The 26,923-nt window shown below is 45.1% G+C and overlaps 2 protein-coding genes and 1 long non-coding RNA gene across 4 annotated transcripts in view; 2 read left to right on the forward strand and 1 right to left on the reverse strand.

Moving 5' to 3' along the window:
- Nucleotides 1-2,274, reverse strand: part of LOC136017880 (acyl-CoA 6-desaturase-like) — a 21,664-nt gene extending 19,390 nt beyond the window's left edge. Inside the window, exon 1 of the mRNA XM_065686583.1 lies at nucleotides 1,815-2,274. Coding sequence (XP_065542655.1) covers nucleotides 1,815-2,021 — 207 coding nt within the window. The 5' untranslated portion in view covers nucleotides 2,022-2,274. The remainder of the gene's footprint in view (nucleotides 1-1,814) is intronic.
- On the forward strand, nucleotides 640-13,883 carry LOC136017883 (uncharacterized). 2 transcript variants are annotated; one of them, XR_010614131.1, is made up of 5 exons: nucleotides 640-868; nucleotides 4,290-4,401; nucleotides 8,071-8,180; nucleotides 8,709-8,943; nucleotides 11,903-13,883. It is a non-coding gene; the product is annotated as an uncharacterized LOC136017883 (long non-coding RNA). The 2 variants fall into 2 exon arrangements; XR_010614132.1 differs by lacking the exon at nucleotides 640-868 and adding an exon at nucleotides 2,406-2,484.
- An 892-nt stretch (nucleotides 13,884-14,775) lies between these two features.
- Nucleotides 14,776-25,227, forward strand: LOC136017881 (acyl-CoA (8-3)-desaturase-like). The gene is made up of 12 exons (XM_065686584.1): nucleotides 14,776-15,059; nucleotides 18,273-18,383; nucleotides 18,671-18,868; nucleotides 19,660-19,761; nucleotides 19,908-20,036; nucleotides 21,459-21,519; nucleotides 21,642-21,718; nucleotides 22,514-22,611; nucleotides 22,937-23,033; nucleotides 23,605-23,684; nucleotides 24,112-24,237; nucleotides 25,002-25,227. Exons 1-12 carry the CDS (start codon nucleotides 14,865-14,867, stop codon nucleotides 25,051-25,053), a joined length of 1,326 nt encoding a protein of 441 aa, XP_065542656.1. The 5' UTR covers nucleotides 14,776-14,864; the 3' UTR covers nucleotides 25,054-25,227.
- The last annotated feature ends 1,696 nt before the right edge of the window (nucleotides 25,228-26,923 follow it).

Genomic DNA, 26,923 nt, shown 5'->3' on the forward strand with positions numbered 1-26,923 from the left:
AGGCCAGGTTGGACACAGGGGCTTGGAGCAACCTGCTCTAGTGGAAGGTGTCTCTGCCTGTGGCAGGGGGCTGGAACTGAGTGAGCTTTAAGGCCCCTTCCAAACCATTCTATGGTTCTGTGTTTGCTGGACTAGAGGTCCTAACTGCACGTGATGCTGAGGAGAATCTGAGAAAGATGGGAGCCACGTACAAACTAGGAACATAAACACGTTCAACTGAAGTTTTGTCATTGCTTTTTCCTCCTCCTAAACTCTTCCAGTCGTGGTATCTTGCAACACAGAATGAAACTTGTTAGTTAAGCCTTGACAGGTTCAAGGCCAAGGCTTTCTCACCCTGAATGAGAGTTTACTTTTTGGCAGTAAACTGTTACTCACCACAGGGAAGCTGGAAAACAGATGCCAACTCGGTTTTAGCACTCAGAGCTGAGATTAACAATTTCAGAGTATTCTTAAGACTATGCCTTCATAGAGCGTGCTCTGAGTATAGTGGGATGCAACCTGCAATGGGAGGGTGGGTCTGTTGAGGGCCAGCAGTAAGTAGAATCCTTGCCTGGTAAGATCCTGTGATCCTTGCCTGGTAAGGACTGGAGACAAATGCAATAGCAGATGCTTTTTGGTTTCAAGTGGAGATACTGGAGTTAAATTCCTGGGGACAGGAGTCAAACTCCTCTGGTTTCAGCAAGGCTGCATTTAAATAGCTGAAAGTAAAACCTGGCCTATCTTTTTGAGGGAGAAAGCTATTCATTCACAGGATTTACTGGAAGGTGGACAGGAATACCAAAAGGCATCTCAGGAAATGAATGCTTCAAGGAAACTAACGGAAAATAGCCACAGACAACAGGCAAATGGAGATGGATGGAAAGGAAAGGTTAGTAAATCTTGCCAATTAATTCTGCCACACACAGAGCCTCCTCCTTGCTAAGGTGTTAAGAGCAGTGGGGGATGAATGGTTAATGCTGCAGCTTGGCCTCTCCTGCCCTTACACAGGTATTGGAACAGCTCCCAGGCAGTAGGCATTTTATTAACTAGGGGCTAATAACGCCCTGGGGAGAGAAGACGTTCCCGGATGCACTTCTGAACCGGGTGCAGACAACAACCTGAGGCAATTTGCTCCTTTGTCAAGGGGTTCTGTTTGGATGGGTTTGTTTGTTGGGGTTTTGAAGCTGCTGAAACGTGAGAGGCGGCTGAACTCAGCTAGGAAGAGCATTAGCAAAAGGCTGGGATTTTTTGCCCTTTTCTGTAGAAACCTGGAGCTAAATTCTCCAGAGGATTCTCTCCTGGGGTAAAAAAAAAAAAAAAAAAAAAAAATAGCTAAAAAGCTCCTTGTTTTAAACCTCAAGCTCACCGTCCTCACAGAAACAACTTCGAAACACAGCCTGGCCTCTCCTTAACCCTTTCTTGTGCTTGTCTGCTGTGCATCTGCATGTCGTAAGCTACACACTGAAGAAGGGGAGATTTGGGATGCTCCGCTCCTGAATTTAGAGCTCCAGATACAGCACAAACAAGAGACAAAGACAAAACAGCGAGGCTTAAAGCAGAGCCGAGCAATCTCTACCGACCAGGTCTTGCAGATGCTGCGAATCGCCATGGCTCAAGCCAAGGAGCTGCACCCATTTGGACCAACCTTTGCTCTCCTAAAAGCAGCGAGGGAGCTGAGCTGGGTGTACAGCGAGTGTTAGAGAGGTTGGGGGGGGCAGAGAAGCAGGCGGCTGGCTCGCTCCTTGGGGAGCACAGGGAAGGCGGTGCCCTGGCAGGGGGGATGCTGCTGAGAGCCGGGATGCAGCCGCGGGAATGTCCGTGCGTTGGGTCCTTACCGTGGCATCTTCGCCGGCCCAGTGGCTGATCACTCGCTGACCCCCCGGGTGTCTGTTTGCCCACTTGGTGACATTATAAACCTTTCGCTCTATCACCAGCCACTTGTCCGTCCTCAGGTTGTGCTTCTGGATCTCCTCCCAGGTGTAGAAGCGGAGCTGCGCCTCCGGCTCCCCCGACACCCCTCCTTTCTCCCCACCTTTCCCCATGGAGCCACTTGCTGCTTTGTCTTCTCGCTCAGAAAGGCCGTAGAGTGGACACAGGCAACCTGTCCCTGGCTCTCCGCAGGAACGCGTTTGCTACGTGGTTTAACTCAGCTGATCCCCTGCTCTCTCCCTTCGCTCATGTCCTCCCTCCTCTTTGTCTGTCGCTTTCCCGGCCCCCGCCGTGTCCCCGCTCCACCGCCCCCTCGGAAGTGCCCCCTACGCTGCTCCTCCCGCACTGATGCACTTTCTCCTCGCACATAGCCCCGTTTAGTGGGAAGCTCGGCCCCTTCCCCCCCTTCCCCCCCCCCCACCCCCCCCCCCCGGCATTCCCCCGGGCACCCCCCCCCCCCCCGCCCCGCTCGGTCCCGCCGGGGTTCCGCCGGGATCAGCAGAGCCCCGCCGCCAATCCCGCCGCTCCCGTCGCCGCGCCCGGCCCGGCCATTGGCCCGGACCGATCTGTCGAAGGGTTCGCACCGGGGAGGGGGGGGGGGGGGCGGGCACCCCTCTGCTGCTGCTCCTCCTCCTCCTCCTCCTCCTCCTCCTCAGCTTCTTGGCCTCGGGATTTTGGCTCCTGCTTTGAAAAGCTTCCCCCCGCTTTTGTTTGTTGTTTTTTGTTTTGTTGGGGTTTTTTTTTTCTTTCTCTACCCCATCCCCCCCAAACCCCCGTCTTCCCGTTTTTTTCGGGGTTTTTTTCTTTTAATTTTCTTCCCTTTTTCTCCCCCTTTTTTTTCCCTTTCCCCGCCTTCTCCTCCTTTTTCCCCCTTTCTCTTCCTTTCACCCCTCTCATTTCCCTTTCCTTTTTTCTCCCGTTTTCCTCCTTTTCCCGTTTTTTCCCTTTTTCTCTTCTTCCCCCCTTCTTCTCACTTTTCCTCCCTTTCCCTCTTTTTTCGTTCCCCCTTTTCCCCCGTTTCCTCTTTTCCCCTCCCTTCCCCCTTTTTTCCCTTCCCCCCTTTTCACCCTTTTTCCATTCTGCCTTTTTTCCCTTTTATTCTTATATTTTTTCCCTTTTTCCCCTTTTCCCTGTATTCTTTTTTCCTTTTTCCCTTTTTTTCCCCCTTTTTTTTTTCCCTTTCTCTCTTTCCCTTTTCTCTCAAAACCCCCCCCCCCCCCTTTTTTTTTCTCCCAGAACTGTCACCTCACCTCTTGCTATTGACCTTAGAAAGCAGATTCTTGCTACTCCGCCTGGAATTAGCGCTGTTTTGCTCTGTTTTGTCATGCTGAATTACCCACCGGATGGCTGTCAGACCTGACAGCTTGCTTTTGTCCCAGGGAGAGCAGCTCGACAGCAGGCGAAGCTCGAGAGCTCCTGCTTAGGGCGATGCTCTCATTACCAGGTGGGACTGTGCCGTCTTTTCCTTGCCTTTGGGGCATCTTTATTATAAACCAGTCTCTGTCATTAAGTTACACAAGGTGTTGTGGTGCAAGGGCAGAAACAATGGCACAGGATCTCCACTGCTGCCTTTTTTATGCCTGAAAGTACCTGTAATTGCTCTCCAGGGCAAGGCAGTTGTGACCCAGAGCTCTCCTTGTCATAGGTGTCTTTTCTTGTGACCATTTGGCATTAATAAGTGGAGTTTTTATTAATCCTTTCTGCAATGGCCCTGGCTGAGTCTAAACAAATTTAATATACAAGATGTTAAAACGTTTTGGGGTACTGACTGCATTCCCTAAGAGCATTCTGTTATATGATCAAACCTTAGGATAGGAGCAACACTGCCTTCCGGTAGCTCAGACTTTCATTTATCTCATCTTTCAACAGCACTATGTTCTGACCTGGAATGAAAATGCAGGGGAAGGAATTCACATAGTTAAGGATCCACTGTTTTAATTCACACTGTTTATTTGCTCTCTAGCCCACTATCACATCTTGTTGCTGAAGGACAGCATAGGATAAGAGACCACCTCCTTCAGTAAAACCAGAAGTGCCTCCAGTCCTGGTGCTGCCGTGCTTCTGTCCAGCCCCAGCCATAAACAGTCTTTTCCTGTGGCGCGGGGGTGAGGAGAGTCAGAAATGAAAGGAATGTTTTCCTAAGACTTGCTAGTTTTATTTAGCTTGGTTCAAAATAGACCTCCAACAAGGACAACAATAAATGTCAGCAAGACACTACATTAAGGGGGACCTGAAGCTCATTGCTTGTGATGTGGGAAAAGTTTACCTGGAAAGTTTTTGTCCTGAGTTCTTTGAATTCTAGGATTTTAATCTTGTAGGAGATTTTGCACAGCATGTTGGATGCTTTAACCTTTGTAATGCTAAACATCTTCCCTCTGTAGCTTGCTTTTCTCTTGTAACCACACACCTGGACCAAGTTTTCCTCAGGGCCTTGCACAGATGCATTTGGATGTGGTTTTCTGTCTTGTTACTCCTAAAAAATGATAACTATGGGTAAGAGAAACATCCTTTCTTACACTGTATTTTTACCCTTTGCTTCATAGCTTTTAGAACTTTAGAACATGCTTGATAATACAATAGATAAACAACTTACATATCCAATATCATGTGTAGGTTACATGTGCATGGAGCATGCAATTTCTGCCCCTTACGAAGTGTGCTCCAGTCAGTGTTAGCATCATCTCAGTAATGAGTTTAAGTGGGTTTGGATAAAAAATGTATTGTTACTACTGGAAAACTGCTCTGTGGATTCCCTGCTCCACTGTAGAGAACATCCAGAAGACAACAGTTTTCTGGAAGACCCCATTGCTTCTGTTCCTGGCTGGGCACCGGGAAGATGGTTTTCCTTCTCCCTCATCTTCTCTCCTTGTTTTGGCTGTGGTTGTGTTTTGTTTCTGTTTGGTTTTACTTGATTGTGTTTTTTCATTGGGGTTGGGTTTTTTGATTGTTCTCCCCCTTCTTAAAATAGCTTTGAGGCCCCTGTATGCCATGAATTCTGGATTCAGATATATATATATATATATATATATATCTTCAGAGCAGTCCTGCAGAGAAGGACTTGGGGGTGCTGGTTGATGAGAAAATGAACACGAGCCGGCTTCAGTGTGCGCTCGCAGCCCAGAAAGCCAACCGTATCCTGGGCTGCATCAAAAGGAGTGTGACCAGCAGGTCTAAGGAGGTGATCCTGCCCCTCTGCTCTGCTCTCGTGAGACCTCACCTGGAGCATTGTGTGCAGTTCTGGTGTCCTCAACATAAAAAGGACATGGAACTGTTGGAACAAGTCCAGAGGAGGCCACGAGGATGATCAGGGGCTGGAGCACCTCCCGTATGAAGACAGGCTGAGGAAGTTGGGGCTGTTCAGCCTGGAGAAGAGAAGCTGCATGGAGACCTCATAGCAGGCTTCTAGTATCTGAAGGGGGGCCTATAGGGATGCTGGGGAGGGACTCTTTGTCAGGGACTGTAGTGACAGGACAAGGGGTAATGGGTTAAAACTTAAACAGGGGAAGTTTAGATTGGATATAAGGAAGAAGTTCTTTCCTGTAAGGGTGGTGAGGCACTGGAATGGGTTGCCCAGGGAAGCTGTGAGTGCTCCATCCCTGGCGGTATTCAAGGCCAGGTTGGACAGAGCCTTGGGTGACATGGTTTAGTGTGAGGTGTCCCTGCCCATGGCAGGGGACTTGGAACTGGATGATCTTAAGATCCTTTCCAACCCTAACTATGCTATGATTCTATATATGTATATATATATAGTTGTCTTAGAGAGAGATGTGTTTAGTGAATTTAAACAACTGTGCTGTAGATATATTTCTCAGTCATCTTTGTGGAACCCCTATGCAGTGGCTTATGGACTCCGAGCAGTTTGCAGGCCTTTGGTTGAGAATCAGTGCAGATAAAGATGTATCACTGTTTTTTTTCCAGCTGTAATTTATAGCATATCTATTGGATGATGTGAATTACTTTAATATTTCCACTTCTGGCAGCATTTCAAACAAAGCAACATCTCTTGCTCTGTTGTTCCTGCAAAGTAAAATCATGTACATTTGTAAACTGGTGAATCCTGATGATTTTCCTGCTAAAGGCAGCTGGTTCTCTGGTTTCTGGGACTATGCTGAGAGGGACCACAGCTCTTCTTTGAGCCAGGAGGTTATACTTGTTGAGTTGCAGTGCTCTGGAGGTCCCTTGCAAGCTATATGATTTTATAATCCCATATAGAATAAGACTGCAAAACTGAGGAATGTAGAGATGTTTAAGAAGATGGAGAGGGCCACTGGGCAACATAGAGAAAGCAGTAAGAAAACATATAACTGATTATTTTAGGCTGCATTTCTTCAAGCTTCACTTATGGTATTTTACTGTATGAAAGTAGGGAGGATCCACTGCAAAGCCAGATTTTTGGGAAGAAAATTAACTTGCAAATTCATGAACTAGTTTTATTTGTTCAATGTCCTCATTAAAGGTTGTGTCCTCTATGTCCACAGCTAGATTCAAAGCCATGACTTCTTTTAACTAGTAGAGATAATGATACGTGTGATTGGTAACTCACAGTGTTGTCTGATGGTCGTAGTCCACCAGGTGACCGCTCCACAAGAGCAATGTAACAGTGTTATTGAAATTGGCACCTATTTTGTATACAACAAGCTTTATCAATCAGTCCATGGAAGTTCATACTTCAGAGCTGGTTACTTTAGCCATGGATAATCTATACATGGCTGGCTACGTGTGGAAACACTGGGCTTGAGCAGTCTATTTGCCCGAGCAAATCCTCCCTCTTGAGAAATGAGTATGGAGATGGGTATATTTTGGAATTGGCTCATGTTAGACGGACACAGGTGTAAAATCTGCATACAGAACTCCCCATCTGGACATTTCACATTGATAACTGTGTAATAACTTAATGCCAAGTCATCAAAAGGTGCTTATCAACCCCACCACCACCACCACCCCCCCCGCTATCATCTTCTTGCAGCACAGCCTGTAATGCTGTCAAGGCTTTCTGCAGCACTTGTTCCAGGTTTTGTTTGGCTCTGGGGACACAAACCAGCCAAGGCAATGAGAGGAGAACAGACTCTCTTCTGTAGCCAAGTAGGTGAAAGGCTGCATTTGTTGCATGGTGTAGCTTTAACAGCACAAAGAGCTTGTGTAAGGGACATAAAAGCCCTGAGTTTCATAGAGTAGTCAAGAGATGGCAGGGAAAGAAGGTGAGAAACATAACAGGAAAGAAAGTGTGGAAAAGAGGATATAGAGAAGTGTGAAGTGGAAGGATTTCTGTATTGGGCACACATAGGAGGGGTATGTCTGCCTTCCAGGTTAATGTAGAAATACATAAGCTAGTGAGTAAGCAAAGGACATAGAATCATAGAATCATAGAATCATAGAATAGTTAGGGTTGGAAAGGGCCTTAGGATCATCCAGTTCCAAGCCCCCTGCAATGAGCAGGGACACCTCACACTAAACCATGTCACCCAAGGCTCTGCCCAACCTGGCCTTGAACACTGCCAGGGATGGAGTATTCACAGCTTCCCTGGGCAACCGATTCCAGTGCCTCACCACCCTAACAGGAAAGAACTTCCTCCTTATATCCAATCTAAACTTCCCCCATTTAAGTTTGAACCCGTTACCCCTTGTCCTGTCACTACAGTCCCTGACAAAGAGTCCCTCCCCAGCATCCCTATAGGCCCCCTTCAGGTACTGGAAGGCTGCTATGAGGTCCCCACGCAGCCTTCTCTTCTCCTGGCTGAACAGCCCCAACTTCCTCAGCCTGTCTTCATACGGGAGGTGCTCCAGTCCCCTGATCATCCTCGTGGCCTCCTCTGGACTTGTTCCAACAGTTCCATGTCCTTTTTATGTTGAGGACACCAGAACTGCACACAATGCTCCAGGTGAGGTCTCACGAGAGCAGAATAGAGGGGCAGGATCACCTCCTTCGACCTGCTGGTCACGCTCCTTTTGATGCAGACATCTTCCTGGTTAGTCTGGAATGGGCAAATTGGTATCTTTACATCGTGTAATGCATTGATTCATTAATGTAAAAGTAACTGAGACTCTGAGGAAAGTGTTTAAAAATATAGTAGAAATCACAGTTTTTGTGTTTGTCATCTTACCCTTTTATTGAGTTTTATGTACAAATTGGTAAGACCACATAAGATTCTTTTCATCTTCTAGAAGGGATTAGTCTCCATTAACACCTAGAGGACGACTTTGATAGCAGCACCAGCCCATCACCAGTGCATGGAAATGCACTACAGCTGTGCAGTAATCTGTATGGATACAGGGTAAATCATCCTTTTTCTCCACTTTAAAAAGCATGAGATCCATCACTGCCCACTTGGTAAGGCCCAGTGGTTCCATGGCAAGTGGTGGGACGACGAGGCAGCCGGAGAGACCAGTGAGCAAGGGGTACATGGGAGGGATGTGGAGTAGGTATGTGAAGGGGAAAAGAGATGGGCTAAGGAAGAAAGTGGGAACTGAGGATATTGGGAGAAAAATAGAGTGAAGATCAGATTTAGCTGCATATTTAGTTTTTTAGCTACCTTTAGTTACTCTGCCAAGGAAAAATATACTTAAGTAGAGAAAGGACCCCCACTTTCCCTTCGTATCACTAGAAGGAAAGACTGAGGAGCTCTGAATCTGGGTTGAGGTGGGTGAATAAAATCAAACCTAGTAGGAGACAACAAAATGACATCCTGACTGGGCTGGAGAAAGGGATGCTAGAGCATGGAGGTGGGGGAACACAATGGTTAGGAAGGGATGCTATTGCAGCATCATTTTAACAGAAGTAAACTTCTTCCCCATCCCTTCAGGACAAACTCCTCCTTCCATCTCTCCCCTGAAGCAGATTTCTAGTGCTTGAGATGCAACCAGTTAATGGCTCTGAGAAGGAAACATTCTTGCTCATCACCGTATGGAGCAGATGGGTGCATGAAGGATGATGCAGTTCTGCATATCATCAGGATATATGACTCTGTGCCAGAGGAAGCTGATTCAAGCAGAAAGACACCCAAGGTGCTGAAGTAATGAGCACTAATTTACCCAAAGGTAAGCAATAACTACTGTGTTTTTCACTGGATGAAGACTGGCTTGGGCTTTCAGGATGGGGTATTCTTCCTCTGAAGAAAAACCAATTATCAGTTCCATGAGGGTATCATGGCTCTTCAAAAGAAGAAACTGCACCTTCTTTGAGCATCTCAAAATGTATGTGTGCCCAAAAGGAAAACTCCATTTGCCTTTTTCAAGAGAAGGGAAAGACCTTTTCCCTCATGTTAATATTTAAAACTGGGTTCCCAGGCTACAATAAAATATCTTGATCTCCTTTCTATGTGGAAAGTAGTGTGGGAATTGTGCTTCCATTTCAAAATGATTTAGGCATCTTAAACTACATTGTTTTCAGGTCAATATGAAGCCCTCAAGAAGGCTGGCTTGTTAATAATACTGTTTCTGAGTGACAGTGCTCTCAGTCTGGAGTTTAAATGTCCCTTCATAATACATATGACTCCTATTGTCTTCTCATTGCCTTTTGTTCTGCCAGCCAGCAAGAAAGCTACTTAGGAGCAGATATTTACACAGCACTTGGTAAAACAGGGCTGTGACCAAGGCTTTAAGGTATTAAAATATGAAATGAATAATTAGATAGGAGAGTGATAGTTTCATACAAACTTAATCAACACCCTTAGAGTGCTGCTGCGCTTCCACATCAGTCCTGGTAAAACCATTTTATTGCCATTTGGGTCCTTGAGATTCCTTACTGGACAAAATGTCATTTGTATAAACAGACTCCCACTGTTTATCAACACGTGCTGAGTCTATCTGCAACTTTCAGGATACAGAAAGAAAAATCAGGAAATCACTTGTTTCTGGACAGCAAGTACTCGTGTACAGAGGAAATACCAGAACCAATTGATTTTCAGTCTAGGAGAGACCTGCAAAACAAAAACCGGTAAATACTTTCTAAGTCAAACCCAGACAAATTAAACTCTAAGACTCGAAATTTCTCTAGTTAAGCAGAATAAATGCTAAAATTAATGCAGACCCTTGGGAGACAAGGTCTATTGTGAGACATCCCTGCCCACGGCAGGGGGTTGGAACTGGATGACCTTAAGGTCCTTTCCAATCCAAACCATTCTATGATTCTAGGATTATGTTCAAGTCAAGGCTACATCCTTTTCTGAAGCACGTTTCAATCAAACACTGCTTACCCTGGTAAATGAATTATTCTCCTTTTCTTATCTTATGGAACATTAAACCATTAAAAGCCCCCTGACCTTTACAAATCTGTTAAAAGAAACATGAATGTCTTAGAGTTGCTGTTCAATCTTTACATTTCAATTGCATTAGAATGTAACAATGATCAGAAATATGTCTATTGAAAAACATAGTTTTTGATATAATTATGTTTTCATATATTCTGCATAGTATTGGTAATTTTTCTTCCTTTGCTCTGATAGATAGCTTATGATTATGTATACTAGAGTTGGCTAATGAAGCTGATACATTTAAAACAAAGACAAAAATGCTATCAGGGATGTGTTTGATGGTTTTTTACTCAGACATATTCTATGATCTAGGAGAGTGGCTGAGAGCTGGCTTAACTTCCCAAGGCAGCCAACCAACAAGCAAACAGAAATTCCCATTGTACTTCCATGGCTAGAATGAGTTTCACATTCTGTAGTGGATCTTGTGTTGGCTGTGTGGGATTATCAGGCTCAAGGCACATATTGGTCTGGATGCCAAGGAAGCAGAGTACATTATCACACTTGTTTAGTATAGAAAGCAGCAGGCATTGCAAGTACCCATCAGGACAATAAGAAGTGCTCTGTTCTTAATGCTGCCTTGACAGTGTAATCTCATTTATAATGAAAAGTGCATTGTACTGATGTTCTCCTGTTATCACCAGCTTCTTTCCTTTTTGCTTTAGATTTTGCTTTCATACATGAAAACCTCTAAACAATTACTGCTTTATTCCCTCAGTTAATAATCTGAATTTACATCTTTTAGGGGACAAAAAAATACACTTCTTTTTACCTCAGCAACCAAATCCCTTACATCTGGTGATTTTTGGTTGCTTTTTCTGGCAGGATGTAAACTCCTCTCAAATCACAATCTTCCTCTGGTTGTCCGCACTATAATGTATTCATTCTTTCCCTCTATCACGTATATTTTTTTGCAGCTAAATGTTAACAATCAGTTGTTAGGGATGAGTACCAGAGCAAATACTCCATGCAGATAATAGAGGCTGAAGAAATACGGTTTATATCCCAAACCTTATTGTCAGTATCAAGTGTTAGTAATCCAAACCACTAGTTCAGGGATAACACTAACTCATTTAGTCCAAATTATTCAGCTATTACAGCTCATTCCCAAGAATGGAACAGTGGCCAAGAAGACAGGAAATATTTCTGGTATCCACCCCTTTTTTGGTGTTATGCTAATCCTTCCAATGTGTGTGTGGATCCTAAGCCTAATGTTGGAGTAGTGTTACAGTGAGATACCAAGAGTTTCCAGCTCCTCCCTGCAAGGAGTATGATGCTAAAATTGGTGTTTTCCTCCTACATTGGCTTCATCAGTGGTGTTGTTTTAATTGCACTGGGGACAGCCTGCATCTTGTAAATCTTCACACTGTAATTCCCATGCACCCTGCATCTTAAGCTTTTCTTAGGCTGGGCAAAAGCCAAGAACTGATTCTTCTTTTAGACTTTGCTATTTTAAACTGGTTTTCAGTATTCGCTGGTTTTCCTTGAACATATCCTATTTTCTATGGGTTCCTTCCTCCACTATTCTAACTCATTCTCCCCTGCTCAAGAAGGTAAAATAAAGATTGCCATCCTTTCAGTCCCCCTCCTCTATTTCTCTGTATTACTGGTTTGGTCCCCAGATGTCCAGGGACTTAGTGATCCCTCATCCCTCAGGTCACTCAGGTATTTTAAAGTATGTTACAGGCAAATCATGGTAGTGACATAAAGAGCTTTAATATATTTTCATTGTCTTTTGGTGATCCCAGGTCATCTATGATTGTAAGAATGAACTGCAGCTTAGATCAGAAGACTGAATCAAAAAGCATCTCGTATCTCCCCTTGGATTTTCAGTGACCCTTGATAGCTTAGGAAGCTGGGTCACAGCTGGATTGGCAGTAAGGAGAAATGGAGATGGGAGTAGTGGAGGTAAAACAAGAACACTGAAAAGAAGAAATGTCATTGGAAAAGCAAGGATTGACTCTGTTAATTCCAAGAGTCACAGCTGGAGGCAGGATGCTAGTGAGTGTATAATGGCAGCTGGGTTCCCCCCGTGTCTTTGTTACAAAGATCTCATTCTTGCCTCTGTGAGACACAGTGAGATCCTGAACATTGCAAGTGCAGGAGAACCAACCAGTGTTGTCAACTGGCAGCTTGGAGCAGGAGACAAAAAACTTCACTGCTTAGAGCTGGATGATTCAAGTAGCCTCCATGATGTCTTCTCTTGGGCTGAATGATCTACTGAAGGGAAAAGAAACAGAGCCACAGATTTTATGTCAGAAGAAGCTTTGAACATAATTCCAAGGGTTATTGTATAATTTAAGGGAAGATCCGTTAATAAGGTGTTAACAACCCTTCTAGCTTCTGGTCCTGCTGAAATCAGAGGAAGTATATGAGAACAAGACTGCAACTTGTTCTTGTTTGTACTTGTTTGGAACAAGACTTGCAGACAAGACTCAGTGGTGCTTTTGGCTATTGTTAAGATCCCTTACAGCAAGTTTCCAAAGGTTTAACTTGTTTAGGAAGATAGAGTTTCGTGGTTTTCAATGTGGCATATAAGAAAATGAAAACTGACCAGTGCCCCCCGTATTCATGATGAAAAGTCAAAATGAAAATATCAATTAGATTTAGGACAACGATTCTTTTGTGTGATAGATAACAAAAGTGCTAGAAAATGAAATTATTACTGCACCATTCTGAATATAATGGTTAAATTTTAAATGATGCTAAATATTAATGTTCTCCATAGTGGTGTTTGTTAGGTGGTCAGCAGTCGACACACAAAGCAACTTCATTTTTGCTGAGATGGGGAGAGAACCTTTTCTTTCAAGGATGACAGTGCAAGTGTGTAGAAGCAGGGAACCCTCACTGGATTCATTAACTGTGCCATTGCCAAAGGGAGGGAAATATAAGATGTTTTGCAGGCATAGAATTCCAAGCTAGAAAGAGGTGATGTAGCGATCAGGTGATGTTCAGGACAAGAAGGGATGCAGTGTGGTGGTTCTTCGTTTCTATGGTTACATTCAACTGGAATTGCTGTAACTAGGTCAAATCGGAAGGTGTGAATGAAAACAAAGACATTTGGAATCAGTAATGAGAGTTCAGGGAGAAGACTGTGGCTACTAGGGAAAGCAAGAAGGGAGCAGAATGTGGAGGGAGGCTCTTTAATGTACATTTGTAATATATATGGAGGAAGTTCCACAAGAATGGATCTATTTTAGCATCATTCACTCTTCTAGGATTATTCAGTACTCTGTTGTATGAAGAATCATCTGCAAAGCACCATCAAGCAAGTGTATTATGTGATATACCTGTGGTGACATTTTTCCTCCTTCTGGCTGCAAATGGAGCTGCTGTAGGAACAGAAGCAACCCTGGCAGATGAAAGGGAGAGGTAGGACAGCTGGAAGAGTGTGTGTGAGGGAGATTCGCTGGAAAAAGGAAATGAAACCAAGTGCAGGGAAGATGAGGCATCCTCAGCCCAGAAGTAAGGAGAAACAGGTTGTGGAAGTGGTCTAAAAAGAAGCAGATTCAGCATGAATTGTGCTGCAGAGTCTATGCATTGTTCCTCTGTTGCTGGATCCAGTCCTTGGCTTTTCTCCTTGCCCCAAATCCTATATTGGGTTCATGATAGAATTTTCCAGGCTGTGTGTCCTGGGTCTTCACCTGCCATGTAACATTGACCACCAAGCCTCTGTCCTTTCCAACAATGAAGTTATCAAGGACCAGCGACTTGGTATTTTGGTCCCTTTTCCACATTTCTTACCTTCTTATTTCTTGTATTAAACTACTTGATGTTCCTGTCAGCCTGCCCATCTTTCTTACCCTCCAGCACTTCCCTGCCCCTGTTTGACACAATCAGCAAATGTATATAAAGGTGCATTTATCCCATTTCCTTGGTTGGAAGTGAAGGCATTGCAACAGCCCTGGTATCAGCTTAAACACCCTTAGGAATGTGTCTTGTAATGGGCTACTTTTTGAGGAAGAGAAGATGATGTCTATAGGGTGTCCTCAGGTTGACTCAAATCCTTCCCTCCAGTACCTACAGCTGCATCAATGGTGTATTACAGCCTGTAACTATAGAATTATAGCATGGCTTGGGTTGGAAAGGACCTTAAGATCACACACTTCCAACCCCCCTGCCTTCCCCTAGAGCAGGTTGCTTTGAACACTGCCAGGGATGGAGCAGCCCCAGCTTCTCTGGGCACCCTGTGCCAGGGCCTCAGCACCCTCACAGGGGAGAAATTCTTCCTTATCTCCAACCTAAATCTCCCCTGTTTCAGTCCGAACCCATCACCCCTTGCCCTATCCAGTTCCCGATATCCAGCCTCCAGCATCCTTATAGACACCCCTGGGACACTGGAAGGCTGCAGACTGACAGCCGGGCAGCCGCCTGTTGCAAGGGCCGAAGTTTCCTCCTTTTCCGAGGTTTCCACCACCAAGCCCCCCACTGCCTCCACCTCCGGTCGCTGCCACTTCGCAGCACCGCGGGGCTGCCTCGGGGGCCCTGCCGTCACAGCCCACCCCAGCCAGGGGGGCGGGCACAAGGCGAGCGGGGCCCAATGGGAGCCGGCGAATCGAGGGGAGGCGGGGATTGAGGGGTTGTGGAGCCAATGGGAGGCGGGCCAGCGGGCCGGTGTTCTAGAGGAGGTTGGGAGGCAGCGCGGAGGGGGGACTCGGGTGGTGCTGTCGGGGCCGAACCGGGCCGAGCGGAGCCGAGCCCGCTACAGGCATGGAGGAGCCCGCAGCGGCGCCGGCTTTGCGGCGCTTCACCTGGGAGGAGATCGGGGAGCGGAACGGCCGCGGGCAGGCGCCGCAAGAGCGATGGCTGGTGATCGAGAGGAAGGTGTACGACATCAGCCGCTTCTGCCGGAGGCACCCGGGGGGCTCCCGGGTCATCAGCCATTACGCCGGGCAGGACGCCACGGTGAGGGCCGGGGGTGGGGGACCAGAGCTGCGCGGCGTGTCCGTGCTCTGGCACTTGCAGGGCATCCCGGGGAGGGAGGAGGAAGAGGAAGGGGCAGAAGTGCCTCTGCCGTGCTGCGAGGGACACGCGTGGCGGAGCGTCGGGATCGAAATCCAGTGGTGGAGCCGGGCCAGCGGTTGGTCTGTGGCTACCAGGGCATGGTCCGTAGTAGCCACCCATAGGTCCGGTGTGCGGACCTCCGTACCGCACCGTTTCTGACTGGTTTTACACGGTAACGTTGTTGAAGAGAGTAACTAAACCTTGCACGAATACGGTGTCTGCAGCCTTCTGAGGGGGGGAACCTAATAGTTTTTGCATACTTATAGTAAATAACAGTACTGTGGTTTTATACACGTCCAGCCACAGCCCGGGGCGGAACAGAAACACCCGAGGTGTCTCTTACGGTGTCGCTCATGGTGACACTGTGGTGTGCAAGGATGGAGCTGTTTGCAAGTGTACGAGCGTGTTCAGCCTCCCCTTAACTTAAAAAGCCCAGCGTAGTGTCTCCAAGAGATGGCACTAGTGCAAAATGTGACTGAAAGTATTTCAGCCTTTAAAACGAATCATTCCTGTCTGAACACCAGTGAGTATTGTGAAGGGAGGAAGCGGCGGTGGAATTGGCAGTGCTGATTTGTCAGTGTATTTCCTTCCTTTGTCTGCTTCTCTCTTTCACCAAAGAACATGCATTTCTCCAACTGGAACCAAAGGCGGGTATGGGATATGAAGCTACCTCTGCAGTGGTTTTGATGGGCTGTGGTTCAGTCCAGTGTTGTCCCTGACCAGAAAGGATGGAACTTGAGATGTAGTGCTTTCCTTTGCTGTGTATCATTTAAAGCCAAGGGTAATAAGGGAATTTGAGCATACTTTCATGAGGTCAGGGTGGGCCACAGTGGCCACCACACGGTCCTGAATGAACCCAGTTAGATGGTTGGATTGCAGCCAGCTGCATTCTTTAGGCGTTATGGTCTGTGTCGCTGCTGGGTGCAATTGAACTGCTGACCGGTGAGGAATCTGAGCCAAGTGAATTCCAAATTTTCCAATAGTTTTGTCTTGGAAATGAATAAAATCAGGTTTATAAAAAAAAAAAAAAAAAAAGGAAAAAAAAAGAGAAAATTAAACACAGCCCAAAGCACACTTTTAGTTTGCTAACTGTCACAGGGGTGTTCTGATTTCTGGAAGGTGCATCAGGTCCCTAACCTCCCGTTGGGAACGCGCTGCCAGGTTTTACAGCCTGCATGGAAAGGATTGGTCTAAACGTGTGGTACCATCCTCCTCTGATCTGCCCACATACTCCTCCCCAGTTTTTTTCACTCTTCCATTGAGAAAATGCAAATGTAGTTCCCCTCTCCTCTTTCCCTCCTTTATTCACATAAGCCTGAGCAGAGAGGATGCTACATCTGAAATGCAACAGGGCTGACCCAGAGCTGGCAGCATCAGCCACTTTTTAACCTTTTTCTTGACCAGAAATCTTTTAAAAGGACGATTTATTGTAGGATCATGCAGTGGTGACATAGTAATTAATAATGCTGAGCAGTGCATGTTGCAGGAAGCTTGCAGACTGATGCACAGTGGGCAAATACTGCCTTAGGGAAGAAAAGCATCCATTCGGCTGAGATTGTAAAATGTATGCTAGTTTGGACACTGGGAGAGGAACGTGCGAAAGGGAGGTTTCAATAGAAGTAGATGTCAAACTGCCATGTGTTGATTCGGAGAAAACTCCAGGAACAAACTTGCCAACAAAGTTTTCAAGCTGGCCAGCAGGTATTCTTTATTGCGGCGCCGGGAGACACGGCGGATAGCTCCTCCTAACGTGTGTCTCTCTTGTTGCTACACAAGCCGTCCTTATATAGTCCCTGGGCATACATACGTTACGTCATTTTCCAGACAGTTCCTCGCATGCGTACAGAATTGTGGTGGTGGTCTCTGAGGGTCATTTACTTCTTCCAACGATCTTCATCACTTCTGGCAGCCTTTGGAGCACGCGCAGTAGATGCTCATACCAGTTTAATTGGTTCATTAGCACCAGCGACATAATAATCCTCCTATCCTCCTACTTACCAGTTAGTTTACCTGTAGCCCATCCTGGACACCTGCCGTTCCCAGATACTCCTTATCCCTGTGTCCTGTTCTGCTAGACTGTTTTTCTTAAAACTGTGTCAACTGTAACGATTTATCTTGTACAAGAATGCTCAGTGTGTTCTCTAGCTGCACTCTGGTTTTTTTTTCCTATGTATCATGCACCTCAGTAATTTTCCATTGCTACTGTTACAAAGCCATCAAACTTAACATCACTTAAAACTGATTCTAAAGGTTTATATATTCCATTTTGTAATTTTGTGCCCCCCTTGTCTCAGTGTGCTCAGGGGATTTCTAATCTAAATGTAGTGATAGAATCTATAGTGATAACAATCACTCATGAGTTTTTTCTTCACATGGCTGCCTGGTTGAGGTTGACGTCACATTTAAATGGTAAAAGTAACTGATTTCCCTAAGAGGGTCTTTTGAGTGGTAAGGATGAGAATGGCCTTTTCATGGGGCATTTCAGAAACGTGAAGGGAACCAGATGAGGAAGAGGAGGCAGGTAGCAAGAAAACAAATCTTTTCTAGGAAGATGTGGCAGAGTGGGCATTGGACATTGCCAAGAAAGTGTGTTTGGAACAACATGGGGCTTTTGAGAAATTGGTGTGGGTCACCATCACCTGTATGTGTCCTGCTTGTCCTGTTATTTTCCCTGTTCGGCTGCCTGATCCAGTTTTTGTGCTAACATCTTGCCAACATCTCACCCTTCTTCCTAGTCACACTTCCATTTCAGGATACGGGACTTGAGGGAAACTAAGATGGAAACTAAAGACAAAATAGAGGTAGAGGAATATGTTATTGAGATGATACATCCTGAAGTTCAACAGGATATGAGATTTTCAGATTTAGAAGTAATAGGGGTGTGATCCTGTATTTCTTAGTGACATGTACTTAACAGCACCCAGTTAGAAAATGGTAACAGAGAATTCAGCTTTGTACAATCATTTATGGTGTGAAGAAACAGTAAGGTTTGTGACAGTAAAACCTGGTTCAGCCAGCTCCATTAGTTAGGTTGCTTTCTGATGAGTTCAGGGTATCTTTGGTGCCACTGGAATGATTGCTTTTCTTCACCCTTTTCCTCTGTCTGTATTTCAGGATCCTTTCACAGCATTTCATCTTGACAAGGCACTAGTACGAAAGTACATGCGCCCACTCTTGATTGGGGAACTGGCACCAGATCAACCCAGCTTTGAGCCCAGCAAGAATGTAAGTAACTTAAAAACTTAGTGTTTGGGTTGAAATGCTGTTATTTAACTTCTCTTTCTGGCAGCCAGAATTCCCTGTACATAAACCAATAGTATTTCCTGGATTCATGTGTTGGTATGAAGCTTCCTCTTTATGTTACTATTTGTAGTGTTAGTGAAGGTTTGTCTTCAGGCAACCCTGAGCTTTTCCCTATTGCCGCAATAGCTCCTTGAGGAGGGCAAACTGAGCTCCTCTTTGCGTTCCTGAGGCATTTTCAGGCCACCAGATACTCTTGGGTCTCCCCACAGAAACAGCTGGTAGAAGATTTCCGTGAGCTCCGTGCAACTGTTGAGAAGATGGGGCTTCTCAAACCCAACCACATGTTTTTCATCCTGTATCTCTGCCACATCTTGGCGTTGGATGTTGCAGCTTGGCTCACCATCTGGTATTTTGGAGCATCCACAGTGCCTTTCCTCTTCTCTGCAGTGCTTCTAGGCACTGTCCAGGTAAGCAGCTAGGTAAAAAGAAGCCCCAGAAGGAGCAAAAGCCAACCCTTTGAGACTTTAGTGCTCATTGGCATAAGCACAGGAGAAATCTTTGTGGACTTCCCAAAATCCTGGTTCTCCCTGAAGGGGCAAAATTACAGTGACACAAGATGTTTCTTCGTTAGAGCAGGCTTTACCCTGCTTTTTCCTTCCTGTAGTCCATCAAAGCCCTCCTTATTCCCAGCCTTCTTCATACAATGAAAGCCACGCTACGCTTCTGAGGTCCCTTGTGCCCAGAGCTCCAAGGCACTGTGTCAGGGCCAAGCCACAGTGTTCCCATGGGAACTTAGTGTGAGTTAGAGGAGAAGGCAGAGCAGCTCTCAAAGCCCCAGCTATTTCTCCAGTGGCCAGCTGATCCCCTTGGAATTACAAGTACCGGGAGGAGACAGCAGCAAACTGTGCCTTAAAGGAGACTTTGTTGCTGATTTCAGTGCAGTTTTGTAAGAGAATAAATGCTGTTTCTCGGCTCCATGTCTTTTTATTTTGCTGTTTTTCCATGATATTTTCCCTTCCTCATGAAAACAACTATCTGGGACTAAAAGTCATCAGACAAAGTTTGGACTGCACTGATATATAGTAAAAGAGAAGTGTTTGGATTGGGTCCTAGAAGTGGAAATGCTCTCGCTATCCAGGGGTATGTTGCAAGGAGCGTGGGAGCGGGAGAAGAGAAAGCCCTTTTCGGATGCAGAGGCTTCTGACTCTTCTTTTCCCTCAGCAGCACTGTTTGTTTTGTTGTTGGTTTCGAATTCCAGGCCCAGGCTGGCTGGCTGCAGCATGATTTTGGACACCTTTCAGTCTTTAGCAAGTCCAGATGGAATCACTGGGTGCACAAGTTTGTGATCGGCCATCTGAAGGTGGGCATTCAGTGCTGAGAGGGACTGTTAGAGCCTGGCGGTCAAAACTAATCTCAGTATAAGAAGAAAGCAGATGCAAATGGGGAGGGAGGACTAAGAGCAGAAGATACAACTTTACAGCACTCTCTTCTCAACCCTTCCTACAGGGAGCACCAGCGAGCTGGTGGAATCATCTCCACTTCCAACACCACGCTAAACCCAACTGCTTCCGAAAGGACCCTGATGTTAACATGCACCCCTTATTTTTTGCTTTGGGAAAAACACTCTCTGTAGAGGTGAGACCTGATGCAAGCTGGGGCGTTACAGGGTTACAATTCCAATTTGGAAAGCTGCAGAGAGCTTGGGGACTAGTGGCCAGTTGGCTTGGTCTCCATAACTGAGGTGCAGCTTGGCATTAATGGCCTTTGAAAAACAAGACATTAAAAGATCCTGGTGCATCTCTAGCTTCCATAACATAATTAATGTTGCAACTGGGTTTTTTTGTTTTTGTCTTTTTCCCTAATGCAACCTTGCTATGGGTTGAAATCTTCCAGATATATTCTGAAGGTTAAAAGAAATCATCAGAACTGCTTCTGTAAAATGAGAAGTACATCCAAAGTACATCCAGAAAATTGTTGGAGTTGCCCTCCTCTTTCATGTGGTATTTCTTTGCCTTCCACTAGTCCCTAATATCCCTTGATACTTCTTCAGTACCTCTGAGATTTTTATACTCTTAGAAATAGAAGTTGTTTTTGCTATGTTTTAAAATAAGAATGAAATATTTGTCACAATTACAAGTTCGTACTTCTCTGATGAGAGACTTGCAGCTGTATGAAGATGAGATTGCATATAGTTCTCTATATCAAGATCAGCTTGACTAATTGTAGTGTTTTGGGAAATGAAGCAGGGGATGACAAGCAAGGACTAGTCTCAGTCTGACAGTGGGTGTCAGACTGGATCCCATGTGGAGTCCAACTCTATTTCTGGTACAGCTCTAAAGTTGACTGAATGGCTTCAGTGTTTGCCAGTCCTTAAAAGAACTGGTTACATGAATTCATGGTGTCACCTGCCTTAAATGCTCTGATTTGCACTGAAATTAAGGGTGGGCTGCTGTTTGGAGTTGGTTTGGACATGTACAGGGGTGCAATGGAATTCATCAAGGAAGTCAGTGACATGATCTGTTACGTTTCTACAGTGAGCACTGAAAAATTAGCAGTCTCAAAGGGAGGATAATGTATCCACCGCTGTTCCTGTGGACACAGTTTAATTGTCTAGATGCTAATTTCTGTGCTTTAGAGATTAATTGCAAGTAGGTGTGAGTTCTACACATGGTCATGGTTCATCTTTATAAATAATAGCATAGATTTTTCTTCTTTTATGAAGCTTTATATTGGCAGCAAACTGGTCCCAGGGCCTCATGTGGTTTTCTATTTAAGCATTGTTAGACAACTGTGCCCTCTGTAGGGAAAGAGCTTCCAGTGCATGTTAGTGTCTGTGGTACAAGGGGATACCCAGCCTCTTGTGCATCTGAGGCAGGGATGGAAAATCATCATAGACTGAAGTTCCAGGGGATGATGAAGGCAGTGGCATGGTTTGATAGGACATCTCCTTTAAAGCTTAGGAAGTATCTAAGCATGCATTGCTTCATAAGCATAGATAGAATTGTATGCACAGAAGTCTTTAGCTGTCTTCACAGCCCAATTTGCTTATTTTAACAGCTTGGTGTACAAAAGAAGAAATTCATGCCTTATAACCACCAGCACAAGTACTTCTTCATCAGTGAGTAACCCTACCCTTTCACAGTTCTGTGGACAGCATTTACTCCACCCCTTCCATTTCCAGTCCGTTTCACTGGGATAAAAGGGCACAGTTAATGTCTGCAATCCATTTCTCCACTCTAGTTGGTCCCCCAGCTCTGGTGCCTCTCTATTTCCAGTGGTACATATTCTACTTTGTGGTGCAGCGGAAACAGTGGGTGGTAAGTTAGCTCCACGTTGCAAATGGTGCCTTTTCCTTGTTTTGTAGATACATTTCAGTGCAAGAAATTTGCCATTCTTCTTTGTTTTCCCAAACCAATACAATAAAAACATATGGGCACATTAAAAAGGGAAAAGTAGCAGATATCAGGGATAGGGTGCAGGAGGATTCAGTGCAAAATGATCTATTAAAAATCAAGTAGCTTTCAGGTAGCCTAAAACTGAATCCTCACAGTTCAGTGTGAAGTGGAATAGGGGATGTGTAGTAGACTTTCAGAGCTGTTAGGGAGATAGTTGGTTAGGGGGAAATGTAGGACTTTGAGGAATAACATGGGTTTTAGAGACTGGTAACAAATGCAGGAAAAAGATGTCTCTTCTCTGAGATGTGGGGGTTAGAGACAAGGCATCTTGCCTGGGAGGTGGGATGGTCAGGAGAAAATGACCATGAAGGTAATAAGAGATTCCAAGACATATGAAGAGCAACAAAAAAGGATGAGACCTCTTTATTCTTTTAATTGTTGCATTTTGGTTTTCTCAGTTCTTGCATCCTCTTTAGATTCAGAGGAAAATATGATGCTTTAGAGCATGCCCTCTCTAGTATTTGCCCTGACCAGGATAATTCCCAAGCACAGGGATGTCCTGGGGATGGGGGTGGTGGCTGTGTGTCAGATTGTTTTGTGATGAGGTCAGGGGGTGGGGGGAGAGAAATCTTATCAGGAGAAGGTGTTATGGAAGGTTTTAAAGGGAAAAAGTAAGTCTTCCTCTTAATGAAGTTTTATCTGTTCCCTACGCTACAGGACCTGGCCTGGATGCTGACTTTCTACATCCGATTCTTTCTCACCTACTTTCCCTTGCTGGGGGTGAAGGGTATCCTGGGGCTTCATCTGTTAGTCAGGTATCATTCAACTTCTGATTCCTTCATTTTCTTTATCTGGTTTATATTGATCTTTTGTGTCAGCTTTTCTTCAGCCTCCTGCTTATCTCTGCTCATTGGCTCTACTCTGTCTCTTTATGCCCTTTAGCACAAGGAGGTTGTTGTCTGTCAAGCACGTGTCTTTCAAAGGTGTGTGCAGGTCTGATCTGCTGATCAGATATTTGGGGTTCCTGGTGTTAATCTTGTCAAGCATTGACTAGCTTGTATGTGTACAAGTGTTTTGTACTGACTTGGTACAGCATAGGTGTGAGATCAGTAGTGGTTTTGTGTGTGTTTGTATGCACAGGTTTATAGAGAGCAACTGGTTTGTCTGGATTACACAAATGAATCACATCCCGATGCACATCGATTATGATAAGAATGTGGACTGGTTCTCTACCCAGGTAAGACCTTTCCAGAGATCTGTGTCTTCAAAGGTGAGGGTTTATAGTTCTGGGTATATAATGCCCAAGATCACAGAAATGATGGGAACTGAGAGAGGAAAACATGAGCAGCTTGTCCTCACCGTGTGAAGTGAATGATTAGTGCAAAGAAAGAAGGTGCAGAGGTAGGATGGAGGCTTCAAATGCTGAGCACAGAAGCCTCATGGAAAATAATTAGAGATGCTATAATGCTCTTCAGATAGAGAGCTTTCCATGCATGAAGGATCCACATCTCTCTGTACTCTGTTTTATTATAGTTCTGAAGCCATTGCAGAGGGGTTTTTAAGTGAGAAGGGTGAAAGTCAGGGTTGTTATGGTTTATCTCACTGGCGAGGTCAAGGCTGTTCTCCCAGATTATGTCCTTAACAATAATATATCCTGTTGACTGGAGATAGATTTTGGAGTTGCTGTATTCAGCCAGAAGGCATGTGATAATGAGGAACTTGTGCCTGTTTACCATTTCTTGGCACATGTAAGAGAAGGGACATTCCCAAAACAAGACTTAAATGTTAACTGTAATTTTTCTTTTCAGCTCCAGGCAACCTGCAATGTTCATCAGTCCCTATTCAACGACTGGTTTAGCGGACATCTGAACTTCCAAATCGAGCACCAGTGAGTTGAAGCATGGGTTGGGGATGTGAGGGGATTTCAAGGAGTGCTAGTTCCACTAGATCTGAAAAGCCTATAAGGGTCCTGTGTCTCTATCAGCTAATACAAGAACAGAAGATAATGTGGGTAAATACTGGGCTCTTTATGCGGGGATGGAATGGGAACTCCAAGTGATGGGTCAGAATATTTTTGGATCACCAGTTAGCACCAACACTACTTCAGATATGAGTAGCATGGCACAGGAGTGAGAATTACCAGCCTCCCAGGTAGTGCAGGTACTGCAGTGACATGAGAGGGACCACTGCAGAGCACTGATGGCTGTGGGCACAAGGGGAGGTTGAAGCAATCCCAGGCTGAGGCACAGAAGAAGAACAGGAATTCTGTGGGATGATGATGGATGCCGTTGGATCACCATATTCTTTTCCCACAGCCTTTTTCCAACAATGCCTCGACACAACTACTGGAAGGTGGCTCCTCTGGTGAAGTCCCTGTGTGCCAAACATGGTATTGAATACAAGTGCAAGCCATTGCTCACCGCCTTTGCAGACATAGTATAGTATGTATCAACCCACTGCATTCCCTATGGAAGGGTTTTCCAGTATTCCAGAGTGAATAAGGGAGGGACATGGGAAGAGGAGGGGCAGCCAGCTTGGATCACAGAAGTTCTGTGAAGAGCTGTATACAGTATGACTATGAAAGGGCTGGGAAACTCTTCAGCTGTGGTGCTGCTTCCAGTAGCCGCAGATGGAAGGTGTCAGTAGGAATTACCTAATGGAGAGTTCCTTTTCTTCGGTTCTGAAGAGTCAGGGATCAATAGGATGCCAGGTCTGGTGCCTCTGTCTCTGAGTGTGCTCCAGGGTAAAGAGGTGTTTTCATAAAGATGAGTTTGAATATTCATTCATTCGTTCTTCTTTTATTCCTTTGTTCCCCTCCTTGCCTCCCAGATATTTCTTACTTCTTTGGAAAGTCATCTGCCTCTCTTCTGCCATGCTCACTCCTTTTATTTTCATTCTCGTTGTTTGCTTCAGCCTTCCGGTCTTTGATGAAGCCCCAGTGCTTTAGTTCTTCATCTTTCCAAGGAGCTGTAGTCTACATTGCCTTGCTGTGAAGATCTCTGAGCAACCTGATCTGGTTGTCCCTGCTCATTGCAGGAGGGTTGGACTAAATGACCTTTAAAGGTCCCTTCCAACCCAAACCATTCTATGGTTCTGTGAACTCCTTTGCTTAATCTGTAGGTGGGAATACTTCCCACAAGGCTCTGTTCTCTGGATGCTGTATTTCATTACCTCTTTCTAAGGAAATGTGGTTCTCTCTTGGCAGCTCTTTGAAAGATTCAGGGGAGCTCTGGCTTGATGCCTATCTACATAAATAAGAAGCAGTGTATCCCTGCAGAGGAATTCCCCTGCCCTGTTGCTTCCTGTGGTGGTCACCATGAAGATACTGAGCAGAGGAGAGAGAACTGGCTAAGCCAGAGGTGGGGAGGTGGCACTGCTTAATTCCATTGATGAATGTGATTAATATGATTTTTTAAAATACGTGGTTTTAATTCTTCTTGTGCTTCTTTCATTCCTCTTCTCTGGTGCTGAATTAGGGGGCAAAAACTGAATGGAGGAGGTTACGTTCCACCAAGCTGGAGGCAGCTTTGGGACTGGGAACAGATTCCTTTTGGTTCGCTGATACTTCATTTGCTGAGTGTATAGGAGGGATGTTTCTTATCTAACATAGGCTTTTGTGAGGTGGTTCTCATTATGAATGTAGTAGGAAAGTTGAGACAGGATAAAATCAAAGAACATGGGAGTTAGTGAAGTGTGGAAGCCATAAGGAATGGTGTAGGTACACTATTTTTGAATACCTGTGTGTAATTTAATAATGGCAATAGAAGCGCCAAAACCAAGGGGCAGTGGGGAGCATGTGAGAGGCCAAACCAATTTGTATGTGTATGGGTGAGGAGGAAAAGGTGTGGGCAGCAGTTCTTTAGGAATAAGCATGAGGAAAAAGAGGTAATTAGAGCCCAAATTGAGGTAGAGAAATGGGAAAGTGGAGGTTATTCCACAGGCATGTTGATATGCGAGCTCAGCATGCCACATCCTGTGGGAATGCTGCCCTCTGCATCTCTTCTGTGGTGAAAGCACACCTGGGTTATTTGCCCATTGCTGACCTCCCATGGTGTCTTTGCAAGTGGTTTCCACAGTGCCATACTTCTGAGTGGTATTGAACCCTTTACTGGAAGTCAGAAGAGACAGAACTATGGCATGTCACTACAAGGGTGACTGAGGAAGAGAAGGGGTAACCAGTGTGTGGTCATCTGAAGCTTCACTCTTTTGAACCTCTGAACTGATGAGTGGTTTAAGTGGAGAGAACTCATGACTGCCCATGGAACACGATGTGTTCCTGTGAGCTGCAGGCAAATTTAATGAAGTTGTGAAAGTGCTGGGGCTTGGGGTAGTGTTTAAATGTGTTTTTCAGTCACAGAAGTGAGCTGTGTACCCATAGGCACACAATAAGCCAATACATGGCTGGTGTTTCTCTTTTGGATGATGTGCCATCAAAGCCCTGGCAGTGTTCAAGACCAGGTTGGACAGAGTCTTGGGTGACATGGTTTAGTGTGTGGTGTCCCTGCTATGGCAGCGGTTTGGAACTGGATGATCTTAAGGTCCTTTCCAACCGTAACTATTCTATGATTCTGAGACATACCCCAAGAGGGAATGTGCTGTGTGATTTATTGGAATGTGAATTAGCTTTACTGCATTTCCTGGTGTCTTCTCCTTTACTACACCAATGTTAGCAATGCCAACCCAGGATATAGCACTAGTGCAAACAGCTCCATCACCCTGTTGCCTCAGTAATAGGTGGCTTAGACTCCAGAAGGGGTGGGTTGATTTTGATGAAGATATGGTACCTTTTTCTGATTGTCATGGTTTGAACATCTAAAAAGAGAATGGCCTGTGAGGGAATGGAAGAAATGCATTTTCCCAGGCCTAGAGTGTTAAGCACAGAATAAAATTGTACCGGAAATAGTAAAATAATCATTAAATCATTGATAACTCTTGATAAAAACCGTAATGAAAATGGGCCTAAGTTACTGTTTTACCTTGGTTTTTTCCTGCTCTGTTTCTTTCCCACTTATTATTATTGATGGAGGAAACATCTAATAATAAAATTCATTATCTTACCAATTGTTGCTGTCATCAGAGTGCAATATGTCTGTGTAAAGAGTCTGTGCTGTCCAAATCATGGAACAA

Source organism: Lathamus discolor, chromosome 6 (genome assembly GCF_037157495.1).
Source record: "Lathamus discolor isolate bLatDis1 chromosome 6, bLatDis1.hap1, whole genome shotgun sequence".
NCBI lineage: Eukaryota > Metazoa > Chordata > Aves > Psittaciformes > Psittacidae > Lathamus > Lathamus discolor.

Excerpts from the sequence above, each read along its gene's own strand:
- LOC136017881 (XM_065686584.1), top strand. The coding sequence starts at position 14,865 with ATGGAGGAGCCCGCAGCGGCGCCGGCTTTGCGGCGCTTCACCTGGGAG. Across the intron at positions 19,762-19,907 it reads TTGTGATCGGCCATCTGAAG|GGAGCACCAGCGAGCTGGTG; the intron begins GTGGGCATTCAG and ends CCCTTCCTACAG. Across the intron at positions 24,238-25,001 it reads GCCTTTGCAGACATAGTATA|CTCTTTGAAAGATTCAGGGG; the intron begins GTATGTATCAAC and ends CTCTCTTGGCAG.